The 14,396-nt window shown below is 45.7% G+C and overlaps 1 protein-coding gene across 5 annotated transcripts in view; it reads right to left on the bottom strand.

Annotated features, from left to right (window-relative positions):
- The window catches only part of KIAA0232 (KIAA0232 ortholog), a 1,643,611-nt gene that overhangs the window by 230,044 nt on the left and 1,399,171 nt on the right, over positions 1-14,396 (bottom strand). For 4 of the 5 annotated variants that reach the window (XM_044062830.1, XM_044062834.1, XM_044062832.1 and 1 more), the window contains exon 8: positions 11,591-11,685. The exons of the other annotated variant lie outside the window; for it this stretch is intronic. In XM_044062830.1, the coding sequence (XP_043918765.1) occupies positions 11,591-11,685 (95 nt within the window). The remainder of the gene's footprint in view (positions 1-11,590; positions 11,686-14,396) is intronic. 5 annotated transcript variants of the gene reach the window in all.

Here is a 14,396-nt window from a genome sequence, read left to right as displayed (position 1 = left end):
ACTATATCCCAGGATGCACCACTACCAGTCCCCCAGATCTAGTTTGTCCGCATACATGCACACATGCACGCACTGCTTATATAACATAGTCAGATGAAACAAGATAAAAACAGTAGAACTCAAAACCGTTCAATCTCTTCTGATCTCCAAGGCAGGGGAAGGAGGGTGGGTATTAGGAATGTGGCGAGATGGATCCCAAACATCTGAAGTTATGGTGAGTACATAACTAAAAGATGTTATGTGATCCTATCTCGCCTACATTCTGACTGATGGGACAGCGTCCTAGCACCTGAATCCTGGGTGGCTCACTGGAAAACACTCCTGAGTACCGTGGAACCAAATGATGCTCGCCCTTTAGATGCCACATCCAATTTATAGTGGGAAATAAAAGTGTGCGGGTTGGACCAAGTAGCCGCAGCACAAATCTCAGAAATAGCGAGCTTGGAGTGAAAAGCAATAGAAGTAGCCATAGCTCTGGTAGAGTGAGCTTTGATAGCTGTTGTAAGTTGCTTATTTGAAGAGGAATAAGCCTGAGTTATACAATCTCTAATCCATTTGGAGATAGTAGCTTTAGTGATGGTTTTACCCAATTTATTGTCTGAAAAGGACACAAACAACTGGTCTGATTTTCGAAATTGCTGAGTCCTGTCTAGATAGAAGCGCAATTGCCTGTGAACATCCAATTTATGGAGGGTGTACTCCGCTTCATTGGAGAATTTTGGAAAGAAAACTGGTAACTCTAGAGATTGTTGGAGACAAAGATTAGAACAAACCTTTGGGACAAAAGATGGGTTAGGCCTAAGTGATACTCTATCCTTGTGAAAAATCAAGTACGGTGGTTTGATAGATAGGGCTTGAAGCTCTGAAACTCTCCTTGCAGAGGTAATTGCAACTAAGAAGGCAGTTTTCCAAGACAGATATTTTAACTCACATGTAGCAGCCGGTTCGAAAGGGGAAGATGTTAAGGCACGAAGTACCAAATCAAGATCCCACGGAGGCGCAGGATGAAAAACTGGGAGTCTTAACAGCCTAGCACCTTTAATGAAAGTTTTGCATAATCTGCTGCTCATCAACGGTGGATCCATGGATTCGTGAAATTTAGAAATAGCTGCTAGTTGGACTTTAATGGTAGAGACTGAAGATCCTTGATTAAACAAGGATGTTAAAAATTTCAAAACCTCTGGAATCGGGGCAGTGATAGGGTCTAACCCCTGAGTTGAGCCCAAATAGCAAACCTCTTCCACTTACTGAGGTACAATTTCTTAGTGGTGGGTTTGTGGGCCGAAGATAAAATGTGAATAACTTCCGGGTCTAAGGTGTGATTTCTGACTAAAGTCGGAAGTGGAGGAGCCAAGCTGTCAATTTCAAAGTGTGAAGGGACTGGTGTTGTCGTCCCGACTGATGAATCAGCAGATCCGGAGTTAGATCCAAAAACCAAGGATCGTCCACAGCATGTTTCTTCAGGTAGGGAAACCATACCTGACGAGGCCAGTGCGGAGCAATTAGTATCATTGTGGACCCCAATCGAGAAGCTTTTTGGATGACTTTGGGGAGAAGTGGAACCGGAGGAAAGGCATAAAGTAGTCCTGTTGGCCAAGGTTGGACTAGAGCATCCATAGCTGCCTCCCCCTGACGTGGAGTCAAGGAGAAGAACCTTTTGCACTTTGCGTTTTGTGGTGTTGCAAATAGGTCGCAGCACGGGGTTCCCCATCTTCTGAAAACCTGAGCTGCTACTGTCTCGTTCAGGGACCACTCGTGAGGAGAGAGAATCGTCCTGCTTAATCTGTCTGCCAATATATTGGATTTCCCTGGAATGTGGGTCGCTACCAAGAAACGGTTGGTAGCTACAGCCCATTCCCACACCCTCATGGCCTCTCTGCAAAGGGGGTAAGATCTGGTCCCTCCTTGTTTGTTTAGATACCAGACCACCGACATGTTGTCTGTGTGGATAGCGATAATGCCTTGAGGGAGAAACTTGTGGAGGGCCTGTAGGGACAGAAGTACAGCCCTCATTTCCAATACATTGATATGGAGAAAGGTTTCGTCTGGAAGCCAAGAACCCTGAACTAACCTGCCCAGACAATGCCCCCCCCACCCCGTCTGGGAGGCATCCGTTGTCAGGGTGGCCACCAGAGGGGGGATAACAAAAGGTCTTCCCTGATTCAGATTGGACAGCTGAAGCCACCAGCGGAGGTCCCGTTTGCACGTTTCTGTAATCATAATGGGGTGATTGAGGGGGAGATTCTGAAAGGACCATTGAGTCGATAACAGCCACTGAAGAATCCTCATGTGCAATCTTGCCAGTGGAACTAGGAGAACCGTGGCAGACATCGAACCTAAAAGTTGCAGGACCATCCTGGCTGGGGCTTTGGATCTTGAAAGCAGGGCTTGAACTTGACCTTGTAAAGTCTGAATCCTTTCGGTAGGAAGAAAGACGCGCATCAATTTTGAGTCTATCTCTGCTCCTATGAACCTTATGCTGAGAGGGCAGCAAGACAGACTTTGACCAATTGAATGTAATTCCCAGGGTAGTACCCAGGGAGATGGTGGCTTTGAGGTTGTCCATTAGTAGATGCCTGGTGGTGGCAGTCAGGAGCCAGTCGTCCAGATAGGGAAACACTTGGAATCCAAGACTCCTCAGGTGAGCAGTCACTACTGCCAAACACTTGGTGAACACCCTGGGGGCTGTGGTGAGACCAAAGGGCAGTGCACAAAATTGGAAATGACTGTCTCCCAGGCTGAAGCGCAGATACTTCCTGGACGCCCGATGTATCGGTATGTGATAATAGGCGTCCTTGAGATCTATGGAGCACATCCAAACATCCTTCTCCAACAATGGGAGAATGGATTGTAAAGTGACCATTCGGAATTTGGATTTCATGACGGATTGGTTTAATTTGCTGAGATCCAATATTGGTCTCAGGTCCCCTGTCTTTTTTGGCACTAAAAAGAACCTTGAGTAATTTCCGGATCCGATTTGGTCTGTGGGGACCGGTTGGATGACTCCTTTTTCTAGCAGCTTTGAGGCTTCTGCGGCTGCAATTTCCCTTTGACTGGGTAGTGGGTCCGGGATTTTTTTGGACGGTGGGGGTGAGTGTGTGAAGGGAATGGTGTAACCTCCGGCAATAATCCGAAGCACCCATCTGTCCTGAGTGATAGACTCCCAGGCTTTTAGGTGCTTGGCAAAACGGCACCCGACTGGCTCTGGAGCAGCACAGCCGGGCAATCCCTCATGAAGTGTGGGAGGCTGAAGAGCCACGAAAGGACTCGCGGTCTCCAGAATTGCGGGGCCCTCTGCCGCCTCTGGGACGGCGTCTCCCAGAAAAATTTCCCCGTCCTCTGCCTCTGGAAGGGGAATCTTCCTGCTGTTGAGGAAAAACTTACGTGATTTAGGGAACCACATCTTCCCTCCTCCTTTAGCCTTGGGATAAGGTCGAAAGGGAGTGGAATAACGTGCACCTACGGCAGATAAAGTTTTTCCTTCTTGCTCACAGCGGGTAAGAGTGTCTTTAACCTTAGGTCCAAACAAAGAGGACCCATCAAAGGGAGCGTCGGCGAAGGAAGACTTGAAGGCCTCCGTAAAATGACACAAACGGAGCCAGGCTTGTCTCCGTAGAGCCACGCCTGTGCCTGCCGCTCTGCCCGCCCCTTCGGCCGCATATGAAATGAGCCTCATGGACGAGTTAGAAATCGAGGTAAGGATAGCCAACTGAGAGCTAACCGACTGGGCTAGCTGCTCAGGTAGGTTACCCGAGAGGGAATCTGACAGCTCCTTGACCAGATCCCTCTGTAGCCTGGTAAAATGTGCCAAATAATTCAGGGACCTTAGTGTAAAGGCCGCTGAAGTCAGGGTGCGCTTCCCGTACCGGTCCATGCTCCTAGACCCGTTATTAAGAGGATGGACGGACGTTGAAGCCTCTGCCACGTCCTGTTGTGTAGCAGATGCCACCACCATGGCATCTACAGCCACGCCTTTTGTCAAGAACTCCTTCTCGGGTGGGGCAGACAAAAATTTGTTAGGGCGAGAAGGCACTGGTTCCACAGTATCTGGATGTTCCCACGCCCTCCGACAAACCAAATCCAGGAGCTCGTCGAAGGGCGGAGACACCCAGGAGGCGGAGGGCTGAGCCCCAAAGGCCTTGAGAAGCACTGACTCATCAGCAGAGGGGGGTTTGGATATCCAGCCGCCTCGTTGTTTGAGGATCTCTAGAATGTCTGCGAATGAGACATCATCCGAGGACGACTTCGGGGACCCCTCCACATCATCAAGATCAGTGTCCGATGTAAGAGACTCGGGGGAGTCCACGTGCTTCCTCTTGCACGATCTCTTCCTTGGGGCTCCTCTGAAGACAACTCCGAAGAACCCTCAGGAGGAGGGAACCCCCAGTGGGGGTAACCTCAGGCCCCGGGGCTCCGCTGCCTAAGGACAGGGGAACTGCCAAAGACCCAGTCTCCACGTCCAGGGAAGGTGCCGGTAAAGCCGGAGAGATGGCCGAAGAAGACTTGGCCAAGGCACTCCTCATAGCTCTGAAAGCCGGACCCCAGAATCCTGGGAGTGTCGGTCCCGAGCCATGATAGCAGACGGACGTCCCTGGCAGAAGCACCGAGAGGAGGCTCGGAACCGACAACATAGGTCCCAAACGTCACCCCGGGTCCAGCCGAAGAAGTCCGTGCCAAACTCGGACCCGAAGGCGGGTTGGAGTAAGGGTCGGAGCCGACCCTAGGATCTCCACCGGCTCCAACAGCACCTGCTCCGGCGGAGCCGGTCGGAGGAGGAATGGTAATGACATGGGCATGGGCTATCGGCTCCGAAGCCAACTGGGTCGGAGCGAAACAAATTTTGAAAGACTGGGGACTCGAACAGTCTTTGGAGCACCCTGTCTATGTCCGAATCTGACATCCTCGATGACCTAGAGGATACTGAACGGGTTCGAGATGGCCTCTCCAACGGCCCCAAGGGGCTAGGGGACCGGCTCGAGGCGACTCGATGACTATCGGCGCGAAGGAATATCCAAACTAGTTTCCATCGGTGCCGAGGAGGACTTAGGCGCCGAGGAGGAAGTGTCTGAGCGGACAACCTTCATCGGCTCCGAGACCAGTGGAGCCGATGAAGGTGACCCGCCTCTCGATGCCCCAGCCATCGGCTCCGAAGCCAGAGGAGTCGAGACTGGTGGCATCGAGGCAGACCGTTCCGCCCTCGGCTCCAAGTCCTTGGAGCCGAAGGAGAAGCCTGCCTATGTCTTTTGGCGGTCGGATCCGACGGACTGGTCGGAGCCGCCCTTTTCTTTTAGCAGGAGAAGGAGAGGATGCTAAAGCTTCTTCAAAAGAGGGTTTTATAAGGCCTTTTAATATAAGCTTATTTTTCCTCTCTTGGAGGACCCTCGAGGAAAAAGCGTGACACACGCTGCAGGACTCCTGCAAATGTTTCGCGCCCAAACAATATACACACAGAGAGTGGTCATCCGTGATAGACATCTTAAAGCTACATTTAGTGCACTTCTTGAAGCCCGAAGGCCTAGGTGCTTGAGACATTATAAGCAACAAATAAGTACTCTCTCACAGACAAACTTATTCTTAGTCAAGATTAACTTGCCGTTCACAACAAAACCAAATTGAACAACAGTAAACAACCGTATAAGGAAATAAGAAATAAAGAAACCCTAAGGTTGTTTTTAAAGGGAATTAACCAGTAGGAAAGGCCCTATAGACCAAGGGAGCCTGTAACCAGAACAAGTATCAATCACACACAAATTTTCCACAGAAAAATTGTCAAACACACACACAGCAACAGAGTAGCCGTTAAAACAGCTTTTTGTTTAGAAATTAGCAAAATTCTGACAGAAAAGTTAGTGAAAAAAACACTACTTAGCTCAGCCAGCTCGAGACCACGTCTTCGCTAGTTAGCGGCAAACGAGATCTGGGGGACTGGTAGTGGTGCATCCTGGGCTATAGTAAGCTCAGCCAATTAGAGACTTCGCTCTTTGGCATAAGCGTGCCGAGTCCGAGCCGAGGGATCGGCTCCGAACCCATCAGTCAGAATGTAGGCGAGATAGGATCACATAACATCTTTTGTTGTGTCAGAAGGTTCACCTTATGGGGTAATTGGTGGTGATTGCCCTTGGCTGGACTGAGAAGTAGGGAGAACCACTGCTGCCTTGGGCAGTAGGGGGTCACCAGCAAGATTGGTTTGTCTCTCCTGATTGTCAGGAGGACTTTTTGAATTAATGGGAAGGGTGGAAAGGCATACAGAAACCTCCCCTTCCATGAAATGCTGAATGCGTCTATTCTCCATGCTAGTGGAGAGTGGATCTTGGAGCAGAAAGTATGCAGTTGTCTTTTCTGTGGGGAGGCAAACAAATCTACTTGAGGTGTGCCCACCAGTGGACAATGTCTAGAAAAATATGCCTGTCCAGCAACCATTCTAGAAAAATATGCCTGTCCAGCAACCATTCACGATTTGGAGAGGATGTCCTGCTGAGAAGGTCTGCTTGTTTGTTGCCCTGCGAGGGGATGTAGGATGACTGCAGGGACAAGTTGTGCTGTGAGGCTAGGTCCCAGATTAGTAAAGTTAGTTTGTAGAGGTGGTAAGCTTTTGTCTCTCCCTGCTTAAGGTACCACACGACTGTGGTGTTGTCTGTTATTATTAGAACACCTGGTTGTAAGAGGGGAAGGAAGGCTTTCAATGCCAGAAGAACTGCTGTCACTGCCCTAGCGTTGATATGTTTGTTCTTGATGGAAAGGTGCCACTTTGCTTGTACCCTGTAGTTTGATATTGTGGCTCCCCATCCTAGGTCTGATGCATCTGCATGCATGAACTGGTTTGAAGTAGGTAACTGCAGTGGAAGGTCCGGGTTCAGTTGAATTTGCTGAATCCACCAATGTAGTTCTGACTGTAGGCAAAGCGCAAGAGGGTAATTTCCTGCTCTAAAGGATGTTGGTGTTGTGACCATACATTTTTCAGATACCACTGAAGCTTTCGCATGTGCATTCTGGCTAGTGGTAGCATGGGGATGGTGGCTGCCATTAGGCCCGAGATTCGTAGAAACTGCCTTGCAGTTATCTGCTGTGTCTGCATAAGGGTTTTGAAGTGGGAGGACAAGGAGTTTACTTTGTCCTGGGGAAGAAAGGCTTTCATTATGTCTGTCCTGATCTTGCAACCCAGAAATGTTTTGTCTTGTCAAGGAAGATTTTGGGTAACTGAGGGTGAACCCCAGTCTTTGAAGCAGGAAAATGGTGAACTGTAAATGGGTTTCCTTGCATTCTGCCAGAATCAGGATGTCATCCAGGTAAGGGTAAATCTGAATCCCTTGTGTTCTGCAATAGGTTATGGCAGGTGCTAGGCATTTTGTGAACACTCTGGGAGCAGAAGACAAAACCAAAGGGCAATGCTGTAAACTGAAAGTGAGAGGAGGGACCAGAAAAACAAAAGAATGTCCTTGTAGGAAGGTTGTATGGGGATGTGCAGATAGGCTTTCAGGTTGAGTGTGGCCATGAAGGCCTGGGCTGGAAAAAAAGGGAGTAAGGTTTGTAGGGACAACATTCTGAAGGTGGGAGCCTTTAAGAATAGGTTTAGAAAGAAAGGTCTAGAATGGGCCTCCATTGTCCATCTTTTTTGGGGATCAGAAACAGTCATGAGTAGAATCCTTTTCCTTCTTGGCCTGATGAGATAGGCTTTATTATTCCCAGGTTCGGAAGTTCTTGTAAAATCTGTTGGAAGAAGTGTCTCTGAAATCTTGGGGGGGGAGGATACACCCCTTAAGGGGGGGGGGGCCTTTCTCTCCAAGAAAGGAAGTATCCTTTTTGAATAATAGCCAGAACCCATTTGTCTGTGGTGATGGTTTTCCAAAAGGGGAGGCAATGGCAGACGTGGGCAGAAAGGGGAAGGTGGACAAGGCAGTCATGCACTGTTGGATCCTCCTCTGTCTTGAAAGGGCTGTCTAGTGGGGGGCAGAGAAACAGCTGGCCTGGAAGAGGTCTGGCCCCTCTTCTGTGTCTGAAAGAGGGAGGTCCAGCAGAGGTGGGGTTTCTTCTGACAAATGTAGTTTTTGCAGGGAAATTTCTGTAATATTTAGGAATAGGAGACACAAGAAGATGCTGGATGTCTTGCAATTCCTTATTCTTTTCCTGCAGATTTTTAAAAAGGTCTGCTGACTGTTTATCAAGCAATAAGTTAGGGTTTAGAGAAGCATCTAAGATTTTAGACTTGAAGTCCTCAGGTAAGTGTTGTAGACGTAGCCATGAATATCTTTGAAGTACAGAGGCAGGGGCTGCCGACCGTGCAGAGGCCTCTTCAGCATCATAACTACATCTAATGGAATGCCTGGCTACTTGGACAGCCAGAGATAGTTTAGATGATATGTCAAATTTAGTGGGGCAGTCTGGAGTAGCAGCCAGCAGAGTAGAGGCTTGAGAGACCAGGTCCTGAGCATATTTGCTCATACAGGTTCTATAGCTGATGGCTCTGAAGGCCAGTGTGGAAGAGATGTAAACCTTCTTTCCAATTCTATCCATAGGTTTACTGTCCTTGTCTGTAGGTAGGAGAGAGGCAGACGGAATCAGTCTGGATTACTTATCAGGTGATACTGCATTCACAGCAGGGTCTGCCAGGGGTGGGTTTGACTAGAAATTTCTGGTCATCTGGCACTTTGTAGAAGTGATCTGGCCTCTTTGGGGCAAGGGGCTGAGAGTCTGGGGTCTTAGATGGTGAGAAAAATGCATCTAAATAGCAGGGGTGACAGGAGGAATGGCAGAAGGGGAGGGAGATTCCCCTTGTAGCAATTCAAAATACTTTTTTTTTTTTTTTTGAGTATCAGACATTTGGGAGGTGTCCCATTTGAAGTATTCCTTCATTTTGGTTATAGTTTCTCCAAAGGTGATATCCTCTGGAGGAGAGTCCCCTTCGATGGATTCTTCATCTGGGGAGTAATATTCTTGAGGAGAGGTTATTTGGGAGGTACACGAGATAGATTCATCTGAAGATGAATAAGAAGACTCTTGCTCTTCTTCTCTGTCTTGTGAAGTGGGCAGTGGGAAAGAGGAGACAGAGGCAGGTCTAGGGCTGAGGAAAGGGAGGAAAGAAGGAGAAGAGGTTGTGGGCCTAAGGGCCATGAAGGCCTGCATCAAAGAAGAGATGGAAAGACTGTCAATCAGGTAGGCCTTCAGCAGGTGTAGCCAGATGTTTTTTTTGTTTCCCTTTTAATGGGGCAGTCTTAGGCAAAGGCCTGGAATCAGGTGCCTGACTAAGGGTAGCGGAGTCAGAAGGAGAGATCACAGTTGGAGGCCTGACTGCTGCTGGTTCCACTTCGACCTCGGCTGTAGCCAAAGTCTGAGTAAGCTCCGTGGACGTGCTAGTCGTCAACTCAGAAGTGGCTTCCCCGAAGGTCGCCGAAGTAGGCAGATCTGACGGATGTCCCTCAGCTCCTAAATCATCAGTTGGCAGGGTGTCCGCAAGAGGAGAGGCAGTGGAAGTGGGCCTAGGAATCTTGCCCTTCTTCCACAGAGATTCAGTCAGGGCTTCCGAAGCCGGATCCATCCTTTGCTCTAACTTTTTAAGTCGCAGACTTTCTAAATATAGATTGAGAGCAGCCAGACTGCTGCAAAGGGTCTTAGGAATGAAGGATTGGCAGACAGTGCAAGAGATATGGTCATGCTCTCGGCCTAGGCAAAAAATGCAGGGGTCCTGCCCATATTTATGTGGTATCTGGCGCCCGCATTGGAATTTACCCTTTTTAGCTGACATCAGCTAAAGGATACTATAACAAACCAAGCTTGATCTAGAAGTCAAAGAAGAAAAAAAAAACAATGGGGTACTTAGCTTTTAGACATCTTGTGGTGAAGGAGCGAAGCACATGATATGACGATTGTCTGCGGCTGAAAAGTTCTGAGGTCTGTATGTGCAGATGTCACATTTAAGGCTCCTGGTTTATGGCCCGAAGTGCATTGTCCCACACAACTACAGTAGCCAAGCTGAAGCTTTTGTATAGGAGTCAACGTACTGAGGTGAGAAATCCCACACCATGAATACTGCAACATAGGAACAGAAGGACAGCTATGTGATGCAAAAGTTGCTTGTGCTCAACTGATAAGCTATCTCGGCATAAGACTATCCATTCAAGTTGCACAGTGAAAGTGAAAAAAATCCAAATGTTTTTTTTTTTTTTGTATTGCTTAACTGGGAAGGTCCACTACACATAACTGGCTTTATACCCACGTGTGTTGTGTGTTTTATAAATATATATATGTGTGTGTGTATACATATTTATTTATTTTGCATTTGTTGACCGGGCTAGTCTAACTGGAATAAAATCCATTTTCAGTAGAGGCCTGGGGAGAAAAGCTCCAACACAGACAAATTTATACAGTAAAAATAATCACAAGTTCAAAGAAGTATAACAGTAGTAAAATAGCTCTAAACAGTTACAGCCATACACAGACACAATATATAACTGTAATATTGTGTATGTGTATATATATATATATATATATATATATATATATACATACATACATACATACATACATATATATATATATATATACACACACACACACACATACACACACGCGTGCACGCCCACAGAGGGAGAGCAAGAGACAGAGGATCAAAAAATGCTGTCTGGTTAAAAGTGACTTGTTCACAGTCAGCCTCCACGTGGAAAATAAGGAACTCGAACTTAAAACTACTGGATGAAGTTTGTTAGTTTCAGTCATAACACTGAGTTAAACTGCAGGATTAATCAACAGGAGCCTTTTGTTAAGAATTCTCTTCAAGTTCCCACAACTGCCTGATACTAATGTGATGCTTTTAAAACAAAAAAGGCAGTGTGTATGCACACATTCAGGTGTTAATTGTGAGAAGGGGTTCACATTCTGGTACCAGTAATCTGAATATACAATTAGATGTCAGTCAACAGTAGATCATCTGTTCACAACAGGGCACTAAGGGATTCAGATGTCAACATAATACAACCCAGTAAAAACTGGAAACACCTGATAAGACAAACATCAAAACATTTGGTTCAAATATACAAATACAGTGACCTGGGCTGACAGTTTGAAAATGGGCAACTAACATTATTTTTACACATCTCAGTCAATACAGACAGATGATGCAGGAACATATTAACTGAGAAGTCTAACATATCTGTTAGTACATCCCCAAATTATGATACGGTGCAGGAAATAGCCTCAAAAATGTAATGATTTCTAAAGCAAGCACAGCACATGCAAAGAATGTATCAGGGTTTCCAAAAGATTACAATTTTACTGTGCAGTATATGCATGCCAACACCCGTCATGCACATGCATATGCCTGGCAGTACTTGGGGTTCACACATTCCATGATCTGGAACAGAAATCACCATGCCTTTGAATATTGGCTAGGCCATGCTATCTGGTAGCTCCAACATGGAAAAGTGTTATCAGGTATAAAACTAATCCTGGTAGATTAATATTCACCGCTCCAACATGCTAGGTGCTATGGAAAACAAAATAAAAACAGCTGGTGACACCCATTTGGTTCATACTGTTACCTGCTGATGACTTGCAGTATAAACTCAAAAGAAATATTCAAGTGTTCAAGAACAATTACCATATTTGGTTGCAGAAGCTCTCCATTATGAGAATTTTCTTTCATGTCCGGGCAACTATCTTCACTAAATTTCTCTCTGGTATTAGTGTAACATTCTGACAGAAAAAGGCAGTGACAAAAATGGAAAAGTTACTTCTACAGAAACCTCTGCATTTTAAAGGAAAAAAAAAAACATACTCTGATTTCTACTTCAGCTTTGCGACAGGCACAGTGGTCCTAGGAATACCAAAAATGTTTTGCAATAAACAAAATGCTTAATGCACTGGTATTACACCAGAAGCCAGCAAGATATTCAGCATCCACACAAAAATACACATATGCAAGTGTACATATTTAAAAAAACATTTAATGGCAAAAAGATGAAAATTTAGGGCTTGGGATGATAAAAGATGGTTCTGCTAAAACCCAAAAGTCATTATTACTAATTTAAGTACTCCACTAAACATAACCTGGGGAAATTCCAACTCTACATTAGGCAAGAAAAGAATTTAGGTAACCTGCATTATTAATCTGGCACTACACGATCAAATGCAGTACTCTTCTAACAGTTACTCTACCTATGCTCATTTTTAAGAACTGTAAGTAATGGCAGTGCTCTTACCACATCAGCTGATCCATCAAGGAGACCTTCTTTGGTAAGACAAAATTTGGTTCCTTTTCTGTATTACATTATTTTCAGAGACGTTTTCATAATTACATATCATGTCTAAGGTGGCAAAAACATCTTTTATTTTTACATTAAAAAGTGCTCAACATCCTTGTGGATGTGAGCACTCATTCTGCAAAAATAGAAATTAGTTTCAAGCCATGTTTTGAGAAAAAATGTTTTAAAAAAAGCTTTCAAACACTGAAGTCCAACATACTCCTGCCACATTTAAGGCATGAATATTTAGAACAGTTTACTATCATTTGTGCAAACTACATTCTGTCGGCACATATGCTGCCGAAAATCAGAATGTTGTGCACAAAATGAAAAGTGTATGGGGTAGTCAAATACACTTATACGAATGCAGTAATGTATTTGCATAAGTGTGTTCGACTATACGTACGGAGATTGCGGTACAGTGGGAATTGGAAATGTACCCATATCCCCACTGTAGTGAGATCTCGGAGTGGAAATATATTAGCAGCATGAGGTGTGGGGGGTGCAGGGGGGCACCCCTGCAAAAATGTGATAGGTATGCATTCTAACTAAATAAAAACAGAGAACTCTGCCCATGAGTTCGACATTCATATCTGAAACGTGTTTTTTTTGAGCGGCATTTTGCACATGCACAATATTGACTTTTGACATTACGGGCCGGTAATGTGCCTGTAAAACGTTTTGTGTTTTGATTTAATGATAGTAAACCATCTGGAATGCATGGGTGTAGGTCACTTCGGGGTCAAGCCAGATAACACTGCACAAGCGATCTAAAGACTTGGGTTCATAGGCGTTTACTAGGTTAAGGACCATAAGGGTCTTTTTAAGCCTAGTCACACATCCAAAATCTCTGACAAGTTCTGATACCCTGATAAGTGTAAGCAGGGCCTGGGAGATGAACCATTTACAGGTTTGTCTGTGTTCATTAGAGACATATGTGCCAAAGCAGGGATGAAATTTCGGTTTTCCATCCAATTGTCCAAGCAGCACTTGAATTGGGTTAGGGAGGAACTTTGCTTCACATGGATGGGGAGCCTGTTCCATAGATGGGGTAGTCTCTGGGATACATACCTGTCTCTCCAGCAGGTCCTATTTATACCACAGGCAAGGTTTAAGACTTTAGAATGGGCAAGTCTGGTTCCGCTTGTTTTATGGATATGCAGGAAGTCCACCAGACTGGAGTCTGACAATGCCCTGTATGCCAGGCATACATCTCTCATCAAAAGCCTGTAGAAGACAGAAAACAGGGATAGGGTCTTCAGGCAGTCTGCATAGGACATTTTACTTACGCCCTGTATTCTTTTAGTGATGCACCTCCGTGGACGTTCCAATTATTGAATATGCCTGGTTAGGTACATAGCAAAGGGGACACTGTACTCAATGACAGAAGTGCTGAAATGTCGAATACAGTGGAACAATGACTTCCCTGAACTTGGAGGCCATACCTTTGTTTATAAGTTGAGGAACATAGAATGACTTCCTCACTACTGTAGACACATGATCGTCAAAGGGTAGATTACTATATGTGTGTGTCCCTATGTCCTGACTACTGGGTCAACTCTAAGGGGTGTGTTGTCAATATGACAGTTACCAGGGATAGATGACTTCCTAAAGGATACTATCATGCATTTCTTGGCATTTAGCTTTAATCCATGGCTCTGACACCAGTTGTTTGTCTGTGTCAGCCCCTCCTGTAGAACATTTGTCAGTGTGGGATTCAATGACAGCTCCAAATTTGCAATCTGCAAATTTAGTCAGCCAGAGTCCACTGATATTGGTCTTGACTTCTGAGAAGTAAATGCCAAAAAGTAGCGGTCCAAGGACTGATCACTAAGGGACTCCACTTGTGACTGGCCTATTTGTAAAGGTGGACTCCCTGTGAGCCAATTGGCTATCCACTGGGTGACATACGAGTTTGCACCTAATCTCTTGAGTTAGTCAACAATGACTGATTGGCCAGGTCAAGGTAGGCAGTGTGAACCATTTTTCCCTCATCTATTGCTTTGGTTACCTTCTCAAAGATGTCCACCAGGTTGAGTAGGCATGATCTGCCCTTGACAAAACCAAAATACAGTTGTGTACATGCCATAAATGTAGATGTTAGAGTGTATTCACTGTTGCAGTCATTCCTCTTGGGTTATCCTGCTGGCAGGCTACCCTGAG

This window comes from Protopterus annectens, chromosome 2.part1, assembly GCF_019279795.1.
Source record: "Protopterus annectens isolate FY-2018-M chromosome 2.part1, PAN1.0, whole genome shotgun sequence".
Taxonomy (NCBI): domain Eukaryota; kingdom Metazoa; phylum Chordata; order Ceratodontiformes; family Protopteridae; genus Protopterus; species Protopterus annectens.
The sequence above is the reverse complement of the archived record's forward strand: the minus strand, read 5'-3'. Positions and strand labels throughout refer to the sequence as shown.